The sequence below is a fragment of the Symphalangus syndactylus genome, chromosome 13 (genome assembly GCF_028878055.3).
Source record: "Symphalangus syndactylus isolate Jambi chromosome 13, NHGRI_mSymSyn1-v2.1_pri, whole genome shotgun sequence".
Classification (NCBI taxonomy): Eukaryota; Metazoa; Chordata; class Mammalia; order Primates; family Hylobatidae; genus Symphalangus; species Symphalangus syndactylus.
This window is the reverse complement of record NC_072435.2, coordinates 64,033,679-64,052,118: the sequence shown is the minus strand read 5'-3', so window position 1 is coordinate 64,052,118 and position 18,440 is coordinate 64,033,679. Positions and strand designations below refer to the sequence as shown.

Genomic DNA, 18,440 nt, shown 5'->3' with positions numbered 1-18,440 from the left:
ATTTAAGAAAAATATGGATTCTCTAGAAGTGCTTAATCCACATCACTCAAAGATTTTTATAACCACAATATTCTAACTTCATCCTATATTTTAAAAAATCCATAGTGTAACATCCATCAAAGTATGTTAAATCATTCCTCTTTTACCTACCTCATCAAAGAGCTACTGAACATAACTCAAAGGCATTTGTTCATAAATAATACTGCTTGATTTACAAAATTATTTCTCAAAGAAAAGTTCAAAAGGTGGTTATGTGGATATTCAAACAATACGAGAAAACCTGCTGCTTACTTATTCCTGTAACTGAGTCTGGCTTGCCCAAATGTTAAATTATGAAACCACGCTGTGTAAAATGCACCTATTACAATTGAAACCAGGGTAAACCCATATTTATTTACTAGCACTGTTAAAACATTACACAAAACACATTCAAGTGGCAAGTAATTATAATGCAAGCCCTTGCATGGCAATCCAAATTTATTGAACTACTGATGCTAAGTTATACAAAATTGCACCACTTTAATTAAGGCTTTTAGTTTACATTTGGCCACCTCAAAGTAGTTGTAACATTAGGTTGGTCAATTTAAATACTGTGGCTCCCTGTTGGATAGACACACAATCTTTACATCCAAACATTAATGCATACAAAGCAACAAGGCATTGTTAAATAAAACAGCAATAGTTACTGCAAATTAGGCCTTGTGACCAATTACATATGATTAAAATTACTTCCCACATTCACATCCACAGTACTCGTCCACCATTTAACATCTCAACCAAAACGTTACACATGTGAAACAATCACTAACAGGCAAAAATACTAAACCTGTATATTTGGTATTGCAAATACACTTATGCATGAGCAAGCAAGGGATTCACAGTGAGAATCTACAGCTGCAGAAGCCTGAAAATGATTTACAAAAATTGTTAAATCATTAAAAAATTGTTTGAAAATATACACTTCTTGTTGTAGACCCCCACTGTACACACGACTATAAACATTGTTCCCTATGTAAACAAAAAAAGGAAACATATAATAAGAGATTTGAAAAGTCTGGACATTTCCTTCCCAACAGATATTAAAGGCAACGTCTTTAATCTAAGACATTATACTGAAAGGACTATCATATTTTAAAGACAAGATCACTGTCTCCACAGGTTTTTTAAAAATTAAAAAAACTATATAGCTGTGTTAATCAAAGCGCTTATTTTGTACAATAATAATGACCTTGAATTTCTTAAAAAAAAATTACAATAAGCTACAAGTATCAAAGAAGCGAAGTTATCTGGAGTAGTCTATATAGGAGCTCTTTGGACTTTCTTTTATTATGCTAAAATAGTGGTGCTTTTGGGATTTACATTATTGTACTCTCCAATACAAAGTATGGGGCATGTTAAAGTATACAGTACACCATTTTCATACATGTACAACATTGGTGGATGAAGAATGTCTCTTAGCAGTAATACTGGATGTAGCCTCTGGTTTTACCAGCTGCATACTCTAGGACTATTATGTAAGTAAAAATCTCTCTTGTGATACTGGAAAGTGATTAGAATGTGCAAACTGATATAGTAGCTTTCATCCGCCTCTTAAAGGGTACCACCACAGGAAAGTCCATTTAAGATGTTGGTAGGTTTAACAAAGTTGGAATGCTGGCACTGTTGAATTGGGCAACAGTTCTTCAGACCTGTCAAAAGGAAAAAAATTAATTAAAAACATGGGCTGGAAAAAGTAAAGACCCAAAAGGAAACAGTTAAGAAAACAGTCTTGAAAGTGTTAGAAATGAATATAATCTAGGCTCTTGTTGTAGGCATTACATTAGTGGCAACATACCACAATTCATGGCAGACCTTTTCATCTTTTCCTTCCAAAAAGATGAAGTCTATTCTGCTGCCCTCTTGAAAGTCAGTTAAATGAAAATCTTAGGAACAGAAAGGGAAAGTACCTTTGTGCAAATTTTTGTACATTACCTTCCAAGGATTAAAAAGGAAAAAAAATCACATTAAAATTGTTAGTCAAGTCAACCTGATTAGAATTAGGATTAAAAAGTCAGATAGCAATATTAACAAAATGGGTGATCCTGTGTTTACACAATCGTAATGTAATCCTAGAATTAGATCATAAGTATAGAATGCACATCTAACCAAGGTTTCTAGTATCAGATAATCAAGTTCTTCCTTTTTCAATAAGAGTGGCTAAAAAGCTCGTTCAGAGAAGCAGACAAATAGAATTTATTTCATGACAGTGTTTTACAGATTTACAATCACATTATATACTTTCTAATTCCATATTTAAACATTCTATTAACTTTAAGACTGATGTCAGAAAAAGCTGGTATTATACTAAAATCACATGTAATTAAAGTTTTTTAAAAAGTAAACTTAGAACTGTTAAATATGTACTTTGAATAATTTTCTGCATACATGCCTCAGCTAAAAAAATGTTTCCTATTATATTTTCCTGGTGATCAGACTTGTTACAAGCTCCAGAAGAGTTGTTAATATATATGTGGCTGCTGAAATAATTTTCACAAATGCCTAGAACTTTAGGTCCTCATTCTGAGTCTGAATGAGGTTTGCAATCAAGTTTTCTAAATCCTAGCAGACTGCTGCAAATTAAAAAGGACAGATGGAAGTGTGTGAGCTTAAGCACATGTGTGCTGCTAAGAACGGGCATGTGGTCAGGAATTACAGGATATCAGAATGAGAGGATATACCACTAAACAGAACGCCCTAGATGGAAGGCAGGAATAAAAACTCTAAAAAGATGCAGAATCAAAGTGCTATGGCAGCATTGAGTCAACTAACATAGGAAGAAACAAGAGTCAGGAATGTCAAAGGTTCTTAAGAATAAATAAATTAACAGTTTAACAATAAACAGTTTAATGACAGCTGAAGAGGAAACCATTATCACTGGCAAACAACAGCAGCTAACAGTTGAGTGTTAACTATGTGCCAGGTACTGATGGAGATCTCTGCAGCAAACCCCATGGTACACCTTTACCTATGTAACAAACCTGCACATCCTGCACAGGTACCCTGGAACTTAAAAGTTGAAGGAAAAAAAAAAAGTGACTGGCACATGATGAACATGTCAGGGGTGTGTGTGTGTCACATGATGAACATGTCAGGGGTGTGTGTTTTAAATTAGGCACGGGGTTGGCTGGGAGCGGTGGCTCACGCCTGTAATCCCAGCACTTTGGGAGGCCGAGGTGGGCAGATCATGAGGTCAAGAGATCGAGACCATCCTGGCCAACAATGGTGAAAGACCATCTCTACTAAAAATACAAAAAAACTAGCCGGGCGTGGTGGCACGCGCCTGTAATCCCAGCTATTAGGGAGGCTGAGGCAGGAAAACTGCCTGAACCCGGGAGGCAGAGGTTGCAGTGAGCCAGATCGCACCACTGCACTCCAGCATGGCGACAGAGCAAGACTCGTCTCAAAAATAAATAAATACATATAAATAAATAAATAAATAAATTAGGGATGGGGTCTAGCTATGTTGCCCAAACTGATCAACTCCTTGCCTCTAGCAATCCTGCCTCAGCCTCCCAAAGTTCTAGGAATACAGGCATGAACCACTGTACTTGGCCATGTTAGGGGTTTTTATTAGCAACACTACCCTGTATTTATCTTAATACAGAATGTATCATGTTTTGCAATTAACTGCCTTTCTCTTTCAGTATACCTGAATTAGCTTAAAGTAATTAAGAGTCAAGGAGAGAAGGCGGGTCTTGTTCACCACTGTATTGCCAGCACCAACCAGTATACCGAATGAACTTATTTAGAATACTCAGTTGGGTGTGGTGGCTCACGCCTGTAATCCCAGCACTTTGGGAGGCCAAGGTGGGTGGATCACTTGAGGTTAGGAGTTCAAGACTAGCTTGGTCAACATGGTGAAACCCCATCTCTACTAAAAATACAAAAATTGCTGGGCGTGTTGGCATGTGCCTGTGATCCCAGCTACTCAGGAGGCTGAGACAGAAGCACTGCTTGAACCTGGGAGGCAGAGGTTGCAGTGAGCTGATATTGAGCCACTGCACTCCAGCCTGGGTGACAGAACGAAACTACATCTAAAAAAAAAAAAGAAAGAATACTTACGTGAAATACTTTACTCATGATAATAATTAATTAAATACTAACTCATGGATATCTTATAAAAATAAACCATTTATTTTTCAGAACCAACAAAAAGAATTCTATACTTGCTTTCATGACAGAGTGCCCTTAATAAGGCTGAGTGATTTAAAGTTAGAGGAAAGATAAGTGAACATACCTGGCTCAGAGCTACAATGCATTTAGTATATTAAAGCAACTGACATGATGACTTTTTGCGAGCCTTCCCAGGCACTGGAGTTTTTCTGTTAATTTGCCGCACTAGGTCATAAAAGATCTGCAAATACATTAATTTGTTTTAATTTACAGGAGGAACACCTCCCTCCCCCGAAAATGAAAAAAGTAAATTGAAAAAACAGAAATTTCCATGGATATAAATTAATGCCCGGAATTGTTCAGCTAAGGAATGAGAATAAAATCAGCTGTTATAACTGCCAAGCTCAAATTTTTGGGGAGTGTTAATATTGTGCTCCTTAAAATACTTAGTTGAAGGAGCTGCAGAGATCTTAACTTAGTTCAATTAGAACATTTACCATTACACAAAGAAAAAATCCTTTTAAAAACTATGTGTTTTTGATCTACAACATGACTTGAAGCCTTTCAAGAACCATGCATACCTTTCGGAATTTTAGTCTCCATTTTTTACATAACATCCTTCATATACCTGAAGTCTTAATCTGTCTTCCCTATCCCTGTATTTTCTGTCCAGTCTTCCTTTTTCATGGTAAATATCAATGTACAAGTATTTAAGAGACTGAAATAGTATTGTTGTTTATTTACTACATAGATACATTTAACATAAGAGGTTTTGGTTTTTTTTGCCTGTAACATCAACATATTACCCTGAGTACATATTAACTTGGGGTTAAGACATTTTCCATTCATCTTCAGTGTTGTACTTCAAATGAAGACCCATTGTAAGTATATTTGACCATACCTCATTAACATTTATTTTTGATTTTGCAGAAGATTCTAAGAATGCACAGTTGTTCCATTGTCTTGCTAGATTTTGACCTTGTTCCTTCCCTACAACTCTTTCATCTTCCAAGTCACACTTATTACCAACAAGAATCATTGGAACCTAAAAATACATTTGTGAGAGTAAAAATAAGTAAGTAAATATGCTATATGAATTCAAATCAAAAGAATTCTAAGAGTCAAATCTAAGAATTATGTTTCACAGAAAAATCTTAAATAATGTATAATAAATTTACAGCCTTAACAATTTAATCTGTAACATAAATGTAAGTATTAACTTTGATGTCAATTATCTCCACTGCTTTCTCTTTTCATGGAAATGTCAAATGATAACTCCAAAGGGAAGAAAAGAGAGAAACAAAACTCTCATATATTAAGTAAAATGAACACAACCTAGTCAATGTAGACATAAATAAGACAATTTTACATAAAATTTTGAGAAAACAAGCTATGATCCTGTTATGGAGAGATGGGGGGAGAAAAACCTTAAAATTTTATCATAATGGACTTATAACTAATTATAGTAAGCAAAACATACAAACTTTAAAAAAAGTACAAAAGGGTGTTACTGTGAAAATCCAATGTATTTCAGCATTTTAAAATGTTTCTCTAAAGGGTGTGAATCAACTTCAAGTTTTCTGGTTTCCTGATGTGCATTTATTAAACTCAGCATTCTCAGTTGCACAACACGAAAAGGAGAAATTTGGAAGGCCCCCAAAATAGAATTTTTAGTTTCTCATAGTCTTGTATTAAAAAAGCCAATCAAGGCTGGGCGCAGTGGCTCACGCTTGTAATCCCAGCACTTTGGGAGGCCGAGGTGGGTGGATCACCTGAGGTCAGGAGTTGGAGACCAGCCTGGCCAACATGGTGAAACCCTGTTTCTACTAAAAATACAAAAATTAGCTGGGTATGGTGGCACACGCCTGTAATCCCAGCTACTTGGGAGGCTGACACAAGAGAATTGCTTCAACTTGGGAGGCAGAGGTTGCAGTGAGCTAAGATCGTGCCATTGCACTCCAGCCTGGGCGACAGGGTGAGACTCCGTCTCCAAAAAAAAAAAAAAAAAAAACACAAAAAAACACAAAACAACAACAACAAAAAAAAAACACCCATCAAACTGAATTTACTAAAAATCAAGACCACTTATTAAATGGATTTACAAATTTAAAAATGTTCCCTGAGATTGCTTTAATTATGTAGGGTTCCCCCAAATTCCCTTGTTTCAGAAGTCCAGAAAATAACAGCATTTACCATGGGTGTCTCCCAGCACTCACAATATTTGCTAAAATTAAATTAAACTGCAGTACAATGAGTCTTATTTATGTATTTATTTTGAGACAGCATCTCCCTCTGTTACCCTGGTTGGAGTGCAGTGATGTGATCTCAGCTCACTGCCAACCTCCACCTCCCAGGCTTAAGCGATCCTCCCACCTCAGCCTCCCGAATAGCTGGGACCACAGGCACGTGCCACCATGCCGGCTAATTTTTTTTTTTTTTTTTAATTTCTGGTAGAGGCAGGGTTTTGCTGTGTTGCCCAGGGAGGTCTTGAACTCCTGAGCTCAGGGGATCTACCCACCTTGGCCTCCCAAAGTGCTGGGATTAGAGGTGTGAGCTACCATGCCCAGCCTGGTTCTTACAGTACCCAGATCAGCATCACCAACACCACCTCGAAACTTGTTAGAAATGCAAATTCTTGGGTCCTACTGCTGACCTACTGAATCAGAAGCTCTGAGATCTCAGCCCAGCAATCTATGTTTTAACTGGTCCTACAGGTGATTCAGATGCAAAATCAATTTTGAGAACCACTGCTATATTTAGTGTGATGAGGAATTAAACTCCATTATGGTAGACTCTGAAGGGGCACCTAAATTAAAAATAATGTTAGAATCTAATGTATTTGTCACCTTTCTTTAAAAATTATTATTGGCTGGGCACAGTGGCTAATGCCTGTAATCCCAGCACCTTTGGGAGGCCGAGGTGGGTGGATCACCTGAGGTCAGGAGATCGAGACCAACCTGGCCAACATGGTGAAACCCTGTTTCTACTAAAAATACAAAAATTAGCCAGGTATGGTAGCATGTGCCTTAGTCCCAGCTACTCAGGAGGCTGAGGCAGGAGAATTGCTTGAACCCAGTAACGTGGGTGTTACAGTGAGCCGAGAGCATGCCACTGCACTCCAGCCTGGTGACAGTGAGACTCTTGTCTCAAAAAATAAAAATTAAAAAAAAAGGCTGGGGACAGTGGATCACGCCTGTAATCCCAGCACTTTGGGAGGCCGACGCAGGTGGATCACAAGGTCAGGAGATCGAGACCATCCTGGCTAACATGGTGAAACCCTGTCTCTACTAAAAATACAAAAAATTAGCTGGGCATGGTGGCGGGCACCTGTAGTCCCAGCTACCCGGGAGGCTGAGGCAGGAGAATGGCGTGAACCCGGGAGGTGGAAATATGGCGCCACGGCACTCCAGCCTGGGCGACAGTGCAAGACTCCATCTCAAACAAACAAACAAAAAAAAAAAAAAAAAAAAAAGGAAGGGTGTAAGTAACATTTAATTTTCACAGGATAATGGCAAAGGAGGAAATTTCTCACTTTCCACATGATATATATTTGAAAACATGTATGGGTATTTTTGCCTTTCAAGGACAAAGTTTAAAAAAAACCAACACCCCCCTCCCCACCAAAATACACAAACTTTAAAATGAATTTAAATTTAGACTTAAACAATTATAATCAGGGTTTTGAAATAAAATATATTTATTAGGAAGTCAGCTTACATCATCAGTGTCTTTAACTCGAAGAATCTGTTCTCTCAGGTCTTGTAAATCGTTAAATGTGGACTGTGCTGTGATGGAATAAACTAATGCAAATCCTTGTCCATTTTTCATGTACAAATCCCTCATTGCTGTAAATTGTTCCTACAATAGAAAGAAAGGAACGTTAAAAAACAAGAATGTTTTGACAGTTATTTTTATAATTTTCAAAGTCTATAATTATAGCTCAATGAAGAATATTGTAGTATTCTGTAACTTTGTTAAAATTATAATCTATGACAAGATACTATTTGAAAAATTGGCATTTTAGTTTCTTTTTCTTTTTTTGAGATGGAGTCTTGCTCTGTCACCACGCTGGAGTGCAGTGGCACAATCTCGGCTCACTGCAACCTCTGCCTCCGGGGCTCAAGTGATTCCCCTGCCTCAGCCTCCCGAGTAGCTGGGACTACAGATGCACGCCACCACGCCTGGCTAATTTTTTTCTTGTATTTTGGTAGAGATGGGCTTTCACCATGTTGGCCAGGATGGTCTCCATCTCCTGACCTCGTGATCGGCCCGTCTCGGCCTCCCAAAGTGCTGGGATTACAGGCGTGAGCCACCAAGCCCAGCTGGAAATAGGTTTCTTATTTAAAAATAATATACCAAAGTAGATTTATATACAAAAAATATACTCAAGTGGAACAGAAATATCCTATCCCCAAAAGTTACTAAAGGCAGCTTTTAAAATATATCATAGTGTGTAGAGCACCCCAACTGTATCTGCCAAGTTAATCTATATAGCTATGACTCAAATGCTATAGTTCTGTAGGGCTCCATCAGCATGATCTAGACCATCCCATTTTCCCAAACTATTTTTCTTCGCTAGACTGTGAGCATCTGAAGGTAAGAACACAGTGCCTGACCTGTATCAGGTATTCAAACATTAGCTGAATGAATACCATACACCAAGAACAAATCTTCCCTTCATCTTCACATACCTACAAATCTAGTTTGTCTATAAATACGTTGAAGGAGAACAGATACCAATCAAAGTATTTCTTTTTCTTCTGAGATGGAGTCTCACTCTGTCACCCAAGCTGGAGTGCAGTGGTGTGTTATCAGCTCACTGCGACCTCCACCTCCAGGGTTCAAGTGATTCTCCTGCCTCAGCCTCCCGAGTAGCTGGGACCACAGGCACCTGCCACTGCACCTGGCTAAGGCTAATTTCTGTATTTTAATAGAGACGGGTTTCACCATGTTAGCCAGGCTGGTCTTGAACTCCTGACCTCAGGTGATCCACCCACTTTGGCCTCCCAAAGTGCTGGGATTACAAGGCGTGAGCCATCACACCCAGCTCAATCAAAAGATTTCACACAGCTGCTGAGGAATGAATGTATGCCTGTATTATTTGAAATATGGTAATAAATTGTTTTAAAAGTACTAGTGAGACTGAAAATTTTCCTTCTAACACATTTTCTAAACTTTTCAATAACTGACCCACTGCAATTACAAAAAGTGCAATATACTTCCTCCACCTCCCGGGTTCAAGCTATTTTCCTGCCTCAGCCTCCCAAGTAACTGGGATTACAGGTGTGTAACACCATGCCTGGCTAATTTTTTTATATTTTTAGTAGATATGGGGTTTCACTGTGTTGGCCAGGCTGGCCTTGAACTCCTCACCTTAAGTGATCCACCCACCTTGGCCTCCCAAATTGCTGGGATTACAGGCGTGAGCCACTGTGCCCGGCCAATATAAAATCAATGATTCCACAGAACAACAACAAAAAAAAGATTTAAAGTTTAGCAACTAGTGCTCTTTTTTTTTTTTTTTTTTTGAGACGGAGTCTCGCTTTTTCACCCAGGCTGGAGTGCAGTGGCTCAATCTCGGCTCACTGCAAGCTCCGCCTCCCGGGTTCACGCCATTCTCCTGCCTCAGCCTCTCCGAGTAGCTGGGACTACAGGCGCCCGCCACCACGCCCGGCTAATTTTTTGTATTTTTAGTAGAGACGGGGTTTCACCGTGGTCTCGATCTCCTGACCTCGTGATCCGCCCGCCTCGGCCTCCCAAAGTGCTGGGATTACAAGCGTGAGCCACCGCGCCCGGCTCAACTAGTGCTCTTATTTATTTTTTTTGAGACAGTCTTGCTCTGTCACCCAAGCTGGAGTGCAGTGGCACAGTCTCCACAGTCTTGGCTCACTGCAACCTCTGCCTCCTGGGTTCAAGAGATTCTCCTGCCTCAGCCTCCTGAATAGCTGGGAATACAGGCGTGTTCCACCATGCCCAGCTAATTTTTATATTTTTAGTAAAGATGGGGTTTCGCCATGTTTGGCCAGGCTGGTCTCGAACTCCTGACCTCAAGTGATCCGGCAACCTTGGCCTCCCAAAGTGCTGGGAACAGAGGTGTGAGCCACTACAACCAGCTGCAAGCAGTACTTTTAAATAAGCTTAACTATTATTTGTCTATAGAGTACTAGCATTTATGAAGTCAATACTGTTCAAACGGTGCATATACTTTGGTATTTAGTTTTACCTACCGTTCCTGCAGTATCCAAGATTTCAAGCATACACTGTTGTGCATCTACTTCAACTTGCTGGTAGAAAAATTAAAATACATGTTCATTTTTTAAACGTACATAAGACTACCTTAATATACACAAAAAAGCTAATGTATCAAAAATAAGACACACAGATTATAACAACTTTACAAATATCAAGCAATACTTCAACAAAGCAGGAGGAAAAATAGCTAAGTAATCAAGATTCAAAGACCCCCAAATTGTAATCAAGTTCAAAAGCCATGTGTTCTCAAGTCAACACAGGGAAACCTACACAATCCAGTCTCAACATGGATCTCTCAGCACTTAATTCTAGAGAAAAAATAGTTTCAAAATAGCTCAAATAAATAAACAAAACCAGCAATAGTTCCAACAGTATCATAAGTAATTCTGTCTATCTCAATTCTCCCATGATACTTTAGATATACCTCATTTCTCTAGGTAACTATATGCCCTCACCATACTGGAACAAGATTTCTGGTATTAAGGAAGCAGTGCCACAGCTATTAAATAAATTACACATATATCCCTGTTACCCCTTTCCATCTAGTATTTCCTAGGGAAAAATAGGTATTTAGAATCAGATGTAGAAAGAAAGCAGTTAATACTGTCACACAGCTGGGGTGCAAAAAAGTTTCCAGTTTTTTTGGTAGACTGTGGACGTGGAGGGAGGAACGGAAACACAGTATTTGTACAACAGTGGGGCCAGGTTGGCTGCTTCATGAAGGTTGGGAAATACCTCTTTCCCTACTATGTTAAAAATGTCTACACATTGTTTTATTGTCACATGCTGTTAATGGACACAGGAATTCACCTTTCTATAGACTGAGCATCCCTAATCTAAAAATCCAAAAATTGCAATGTTCCAAATCCAAAACTTTTTGAGCCATGTGTGGAACATCACGCTACAAGTGGAAAATTCCACACATGAGCTCACGTGACCAGTCACAGTCAAAATGCAGCCAAAACTTTGTTTCATGCATAAGAATATTAAAAATATTATATAAGATTATGTGTATAAGGTATATATGAAACCATGAATTGTTTAGATGTGGGTCCCATTCTATTTCATTATGTATATACAAATATTCTAAAATCAGAAAATAATCTGAAATGTGAAACACTTCTGGTCCCAGGTATTTCAGATAAGGGATATTCAACCTGTACTGTGAGTGGTGGCACTTTCTCAAGAGGTTAGTAAGTACAAAGCTTAGGAAGACTTGTGTCCACCTATTTCTAGGTTAAAAAGAGGGGAGCTTGAGAGTAATCAGTATTGCTAGGTAGGGGATTGGAAGTAACATGGGGCTACTACTTGAAATGGATGGTCTGCTTTAAAGTTTGTGTGTCAAATTACAATTTTAGGGTCAGGATAAACTTAAAATTCTGTGAATATGTGAGAGTATGGGTGTTTATGATCCTCTTAAACTGGTAAACATGCAATGCCAGAAAGTAAGTGTAAACTTTTCTCACTAATTTTATAAATTAACCCTGCCTCCATCCTACTTTGTATAAAACATTCAATAATTATAAACCTAAAATAAGTATTTATGTTAAAATCAAAAGCAAAAGGCCTTCCAAAGTAATATATACCTTTCTATAAGAATCTTCTATCGTAGGATCATATTTTTCTACAAAAATTCCTTGAACAAATTGTACAGTCTGAAAAAAAAATTAAGAAATCATTATACTTCTAAAGAAAATATATTCAATCTTTAAATTGTAAACTGATTTCACACAGGGAGTTACACCATCGATGAAAAAAACCACAGTCAATACTACATTTGAATGTGTACATTTGGTAAGAAAATTACCTCAGAAAGCTGTTTTATTATTTTTAAATAAATAATCACTATGCTCCTTATTGGGTAATTCTACATTTAGAGATCATATATTAAGATTTTTTTAATGTCTCTTGCTTCAGTCCTTTGTTTTTTGTCCTTGAGACAGAGTCTTGCTCTGTCTCCCAGGCTGAAGTGCAGTGATGCAATTTTGGCTCACTGCAACCTCTGCCTCCCAGGTTCAGGCCATTTTCCCACATCAGCCTCCCGAGTTAGCTGGAATTACAGGCATGCACCACCACACCTGGCTAATTTTTGTATTTTTAGTAGAGATGGGGTTTCACTATATTGGCCAAGCTGCTCTCAAACTCCTGACTTCAGGTGATCCGCCCGCCTCGGCCTCCCAAAGTGCTGGGATTACAGGCGTGAGCCACTGTGCTGGCGTTGTTTCAGTCTTAAGAGCTTATATTTGATTTTGAAATTAGAAATTGACTAATTGTTACGTATACACACATACATGCAGGATCAACTGACCTCCCCATCGCTTTGGATACAAATGAAAAAGCAGTTCATTTCACGTTGTATATACTTCTCAGTTTGTTCCAAGCATGTCAATTCTGAGCCAGGTGGCCTTTCTAAGTGGCCAAGATGGTTTATCTTATGAGTGAGGCAGAAGGTCAATCTATTTGCTTGTGAGGCTTTGCTAAGCTCTGAACTATTCATCAAATTATTTTCCCTACGTTTTTCCCCTTTCCCAACCCTCATTACCGAGTTATGTCTTCATTCTTGCTATACCATTCCTTGATGCAGAAAATATGCCGTTAAAAAACGTAAAACTGAACAAAGGTAGTATCTGAAGAAGACTTTTTATAAGCTTTGTTATTTTCTAACATAAAATGTACAGGGTAAGACTATTCATAAGAAGAAAGAGCAAGCCAGGCATGGTGATTTATGCCTGTAATTCCAGCACTTTGGGAGGCAAAGGTGGATTACCTGAGGCCAGGAAGACCAGCCTGAGCAATATAGCAAGACACCATCTCTACAAAAAAGTTTAAAAATTAGCCTGGCATGGTGGCACGTGCCTGTAGTCCCAAGCATTCAGGAGGCTGAGATCACTTGAGCCCTAGCCTGAGCAACAGAGTGAGACCCTGTCTCCAAAAAAATAAATAAATAAATAAAAAGACCAAAATTTATTCCTATCTGGCTCTGAAATGCGAGTGCAAAAAGCCATGTATTTGTATGCTCTCAATCTCTGTGCTTAGCTCAAATTGTATTCCAGCATAACTTGTGTCATTCTGGAGTCAATGTTCCGGAGAGAATATGATCCACCCAGATATAATTAAAGTTGAGTAAAATTACAAGAAAAATATTATATTGCTTCTAAAGTCATTAAGGGATTTTATCTTAACAAAGACAAATCATCAAAACCTAAAACTCAACAGAAAAAGAACATCTTGGAGTGAAAGGCTTAGGTAAAGTAAGAATGACTTACCAAAGCAGACTTTCCAACGCCTCCTGAGCCAAGAACGACTAACTTATACTCACGCATGATGCAAGCTTGTCAAAACCCAGTACCTTATTAAAGGAAAAAAAAAAGAAAAAGAATTCTAAGTAAAGTTTTGTATTCCTGTGCTTTTCACATAAATAAGACATTCAGGAAAATAGATTTATTTAAAATGATTACTATACAACCCTAATATGGAGCACCCTATAAGCAGACTTACTAAAAGATGCTCAGAGGTAGAAGAAAACTACAGAATTACAGACATGACTTTGAGCCCGATCTAGGATAGAGAGCACAGGTCTGAAAAGAAATCCAACCACCTGTTTTGTTACATCAAGTTTTACTCAAACACAGCCATATCCACTCATTTGTGTATCGTCTGTGGTTTCTTCTGTGCTATAACAGCAAAGTAGTTACAACAGAGCCTAAATATTTACGTATCTGGCCAAGCTCTGGCATACATAAATGGTAAATATAAATATGTTGGTAGAGGAAGCAGAAGACCAAATATTTATTCCTAAAGTGGGGGACGTACAGACAACCTGAAAATGGTCTCGAATCAGAGGCAGAACTGAAGAATATGAGTTCCCAGACTGAAAACGTCTACTTAGAATGTTTAGTATGATGAAATAGTAGAAATAAAAACAAAATATATCCAGAAAGAAACAATCCATACCAAGGCTTATCATTATAAAATTTCAGTATAAGAACAATAGACATAAGGTCTTAAAAGATTCCAGGGTGGGGGCATTACATGAGAATAAAAGGCTCCTACATTCCTAGAAAAAAACTAAAGGGTCAGTAGTTCAAGTGGTACAAAAGTAGCCACCAGAACAGGTTTTAAAACTTCTAATCAAGAAATGACAGTTTTTTGGGTCATGGTTAACAAAGCTACTATAACTAACTGGTTTAAATGATTTTAATCAACCAGTAACAATTTGCCTCAGATGATATGCTTCTACAAACTAACCAATTAATGAGAGTTCCTTACTTCTGAAACTCGGGCAATCAAAAATGGCCTATTAAACAGACACATCCCAAAGCCAACCAATCAACAACTGTCTCACTTGAGTGACAGTGCTTCTATAGCTAACATTAACCTGCTCCTGTCTTTGAAACTCTGCCAACCATTGAACTTCCTAATTCCCCAAAATCCTGTAACACCAGCAGTCTAGCAAGGTTGGGGAAATTTAAAAAGAAAAAAAAAGAGCAGTGTATCTGATCAGGATAGGTAATCAAGGACTTGGCCAGATGTAGTGGCTCACGTCTGTAATCCCAGCACTTTGGGAGGCTGAGGCGGGTGGATCACTTGAGATCAGGAGCTCAAGACCAGCCTGGCAAACACAGCAAAACCCTTTTTTTGGGGGGGTGGGGGGTGGGGGCGGGGACGGGGCTTCACCATGTTGGCCAGGATGGTCTTGATCTCTTGACCTCATGATCCACCCACCTCAGCCTCCCAAAGTGCTGGGATTACAGGCATGAGCCACCACACCCGGCTTCAAAACCCTGTTTCTACAAAAAAAGACAAAAATTAGCTGGGTGTGGTGGTACACGCCTGTAATCACAGCTACTTGCAAAGCCGAGGCATGAGAATCGTTTGAACCTGAGAGGTGGAGGTTGCAGTGAGCCGAGATCTTGCCACTGGGCTCCAGCCTGGGCAACACAGTGAGATTCTGTCTCAAAAAGATTCAATAGGATACAAAATAAAAATTGATTTAAGGAAATTTTCAAAAGTATTCAGGCACAGACCCAACAGCTAAGGTAAAGAGATGGCCTTTTTGTATATGGGTTCAGGTCTGAAATAGGAAACTTAAAATGGAAAACTGGTAATCTGAAAAAATCTACAATGGTTGAGATTTTCAGTCTTACAAACAACCTAGAAAAAACTAAATAAAAAGGTCTTTGTTTTCGAAGAAATGAAAGCCCACAGAAGAGGCTACTTGTACAAACAGAGCCACAGGAGGAACTGATGTTGCATGTTCACTAAGAAATGGAAGTACAATAACCCCAAATCTGTTCAATATTGCTGCTCCAAGGGAAATATGAGCATCCAATTCTCTACCCTTCCTCCACTGGGGGTGAGAGTGGGACTGACTACATATAGTCACAGGAAACCTTTTGGGGGTGATGGAAGTGTTCTAAAAACTGGTTGTAGTGGGCCAGGCGCAGTGGCCCACACCTGTAATCCCAGCACTTTGGGAGGCTGAGGCGGGTAGATCACGAGGTCAGGAGTTCAACCTGGCCAATATGGTGAAACCTTGTTTCTTCTAAAAGTACAAAAATTAGCTGGGCGTGGTGGGGGGCACCTGTAATCCCAGCTACTCGGGAGGCTAAGGCAGGAGAATCGCGTGAACCCTGAAGCAGAGGTTGCAGTAAGCCAAGATCACACCACTGCACTCCAGCCCGGGTGGGAGTGTGAGACTCCATCTCAAAAAAAAAAAAAAAAACCCCACCAAAAACTGGTATTCACTAAAACCTCCAAATATAACACAACTGACCGAAACAACATAAAAACTACAATTTAAAAATACTGAATATAAAAACTATACATTTATCAGAGGTGATTATCTAAGAGACGTATGCCTTTATTTTCTTATTTCACAAAGGTGGCTGAGTTGGCTGTGGGAGTTATACTTCTTAGTGAGGTGATTGGGACTCTTTTTCCCAGCTGCTTCATTTATCCATGAATGAGCATTATTATTTGTTGCTAGAATGAGTCAGGTTCATCCATATTATTGTATCTATCAGTAACTTGCTCCTTTTATTTATTACTATTGATTAAAATATACCATATGAATACACGATATTTTCTTTACTCATTCACACCAGCTGATTTCCAGTATGGGATATTATCAGCGTATTTTTGTTACCTTAAAGAGCAAAACAAAAAAACCCCAACACTAGTTAAGATTTGAATCAATATTTTTCAAATCTGTGCTTTCTACTACACCAGCCTTGAAAAGACTGTTTAAAAGACTAAGACTGAAATAACAAACAGATTTTTATTGTGAATGCCAACTCCGACTGACTGGCAACAGCCATTATCCTGTTTTTAGGATGGTGTGGTTGCATCTGGTTTTGCAGAAAAGACAAATCTGTTCAATAAGCAACATAATTGGCTTGTGGTGCTGGTAGGGACTAGGAAAGAGTTGTAGCACCTGTATTTGGGTAGTGTATTTGTGATCTCTAGGCATAATCTTTCTGTTCAAGTGTTCTTTTCCTGAAGTCCTTAGTTCAGGTTAAGAATAAGCACTTTGAAATATGTCAATTCCCTAAAATTTCACACACAATTAAAAATGGGAATAGTTACATCAGATTTTCAAAGAGATTTGTGACAACTACTATTTGAGACATTGAGACTAATTGTTCTCTTTCACAGAACCCCATGGGGGGACAATTTTGACAGCACAGCATAGTGGCTAATGGTACCTAAGTTTCAAATCGTGGTCTTCTATAATCTTGGGCAAGTCATGAAACCTTTCCGAGCCTCACTTTCCTTCCAGGTAAAATTAAGATAGTAACAGCTACATGATAAGGTTGTGAGATGAATTACAAAGAATGTAAACTCCATGAGGATAGGGATTTTTTTGTTTTACTCACTGCCATATTCCCAGAACCTGAAACTGCCTGAAATATGTGTTCAATAAATTAAAGAAAGAATTAATAAGGAAAGAAATGTAGTAATTCTTCAGAGTCACTGACACAACACCTTGCACATACTCGGTCAACAAAAGATAAATTTTAGGCCAGGCGTGATGGCTCACACCTGTAATCCCAGCACTTTGGGAGGCCGAGGCGGATGGATCGCTGGACGTCAGAAGTTCAAGACTAGCCTGGCCAACATGGCAAAGCCTCTACTAAAAATACAAAATTAGCCGGGTGTGGTGGCACATGCCTGTAATCCCACTTACTCGGAAGGCTGAGGCAGGAGAATTGCTTGAACCCAGGAGGCGGAGGTTGCAGTGAGCCCAGATTGCACCACTGCACTCCAGCATGGATGACAGAGCAAGACTCCCATCTCAAAAAAAAAAAAAAAAAAAAGTTAACTTTTAAAATAAGAGTAATGGCAATGGTTTGAGCTGCCACTCAGTACAGAGAACTGCTATTCCTTCAGTTGAGAATCACTGCTTGACTTTTTTTTTTTGAGACGGAGTCTTACTCCGTCACCCAGGCTGGAGTGCAGTGGCACGATCTCGACTCACTGCAACCTCCGCCTCCTAGGTTCACGCCATTCTCCTGCCTCAGCCTCCCAAGTAGCTGGGACTACAGGCACCCGCCACCACGCCCGGCTAATTTTTTGTATTTTTTTAGTAGAGACGGGATTTCACTGTGTTAGCCAGATTGGTCTCAATCTCCTGACCTCGTGATCCGCCCGCCCCGGCCTCCCAAAGTGCTGGGATTACAGGTGTAAGCCACCGCGCCTGGCCCACTGTTCAACTCTTCAATCTACTAGCTCAATAAAACATATAAGAACCCTCCATGTCAATATAAAAAAGCAAAAAGCTGTGTATACATCAGTATTGTGAATAATTTAAAAATGTTCAGAGATAATGACTGGGAAATAGCCCCTTTTAAGTATTTAAAAAACACATTACTAAACAAAAATCCTGTAATATTGGCATTATCTCTGACCGCTAGTATTAATCACAGAAGTCTTAATGAAATCTATTGGACCTGAAGTTATGCAGACTGTAATTCTGACTGCCTAGGAGGAATCTCATTATTACATTACCTCAAGGGTATGGAAAAAAATCTTGA

The 18,440-nt window shown here is 38.9% G+C and overlaps 1 protein-coding gene across 15 annotated transcripts in view; it reads right to left on the bottom strand.

The window, feature by feature from the left end:
- Positions 1-444: 444 nt before the first annotated feature.
- Positions 445-18,440, bottom strand: part of RAP1B (RAP1B, member of RAS oncogene family) — a 52,043-nt gene continuing 34,047 nt past the window's right edge. For 4 of the 15 annotated variants that reach the window (XM_055240028.2, XM_055240027.2, XM_055240029.2 and 1 more), the window contains 7 exons: positions 13,671-13,753; positions 11,991-12,059; positions 10,380-10,436; positions 7,870-8,010; positions 5,054-5,197; positions 4,277-4,393; positions 445-1,688 (listed from right to left, as the gene is read on the bottom strand). In XM_055240028.2, coding sequence (XP_055096003.1) covers positions 4,307-4,393; positions 5,054-5,197; positions 7,870-8,010; positions 10,380-10,436; positions 11,991-12,059; positions 13,671-13,727 — 555 coding nt within the window. In that variant the 5' untranslated portion in view covers positions 13,728-13,753 and the 3' untranslated portion in view covers positions 445-1,688; positions 4,277-4,306. Of the gene's footprint in view, positions 4,394-5,053; positions 5,198-7,869; positions 8,011-10,379; positions 10,437-11,990; positions 12,060-13,670; positions 13,754-18,440 lie in introns of all 15 variants that reach the window. The other 11 variants (XM_063614239.1, XM_063614237.1, XM_063614238.1 and 8 more) reach the window with 4 other exon arrangements.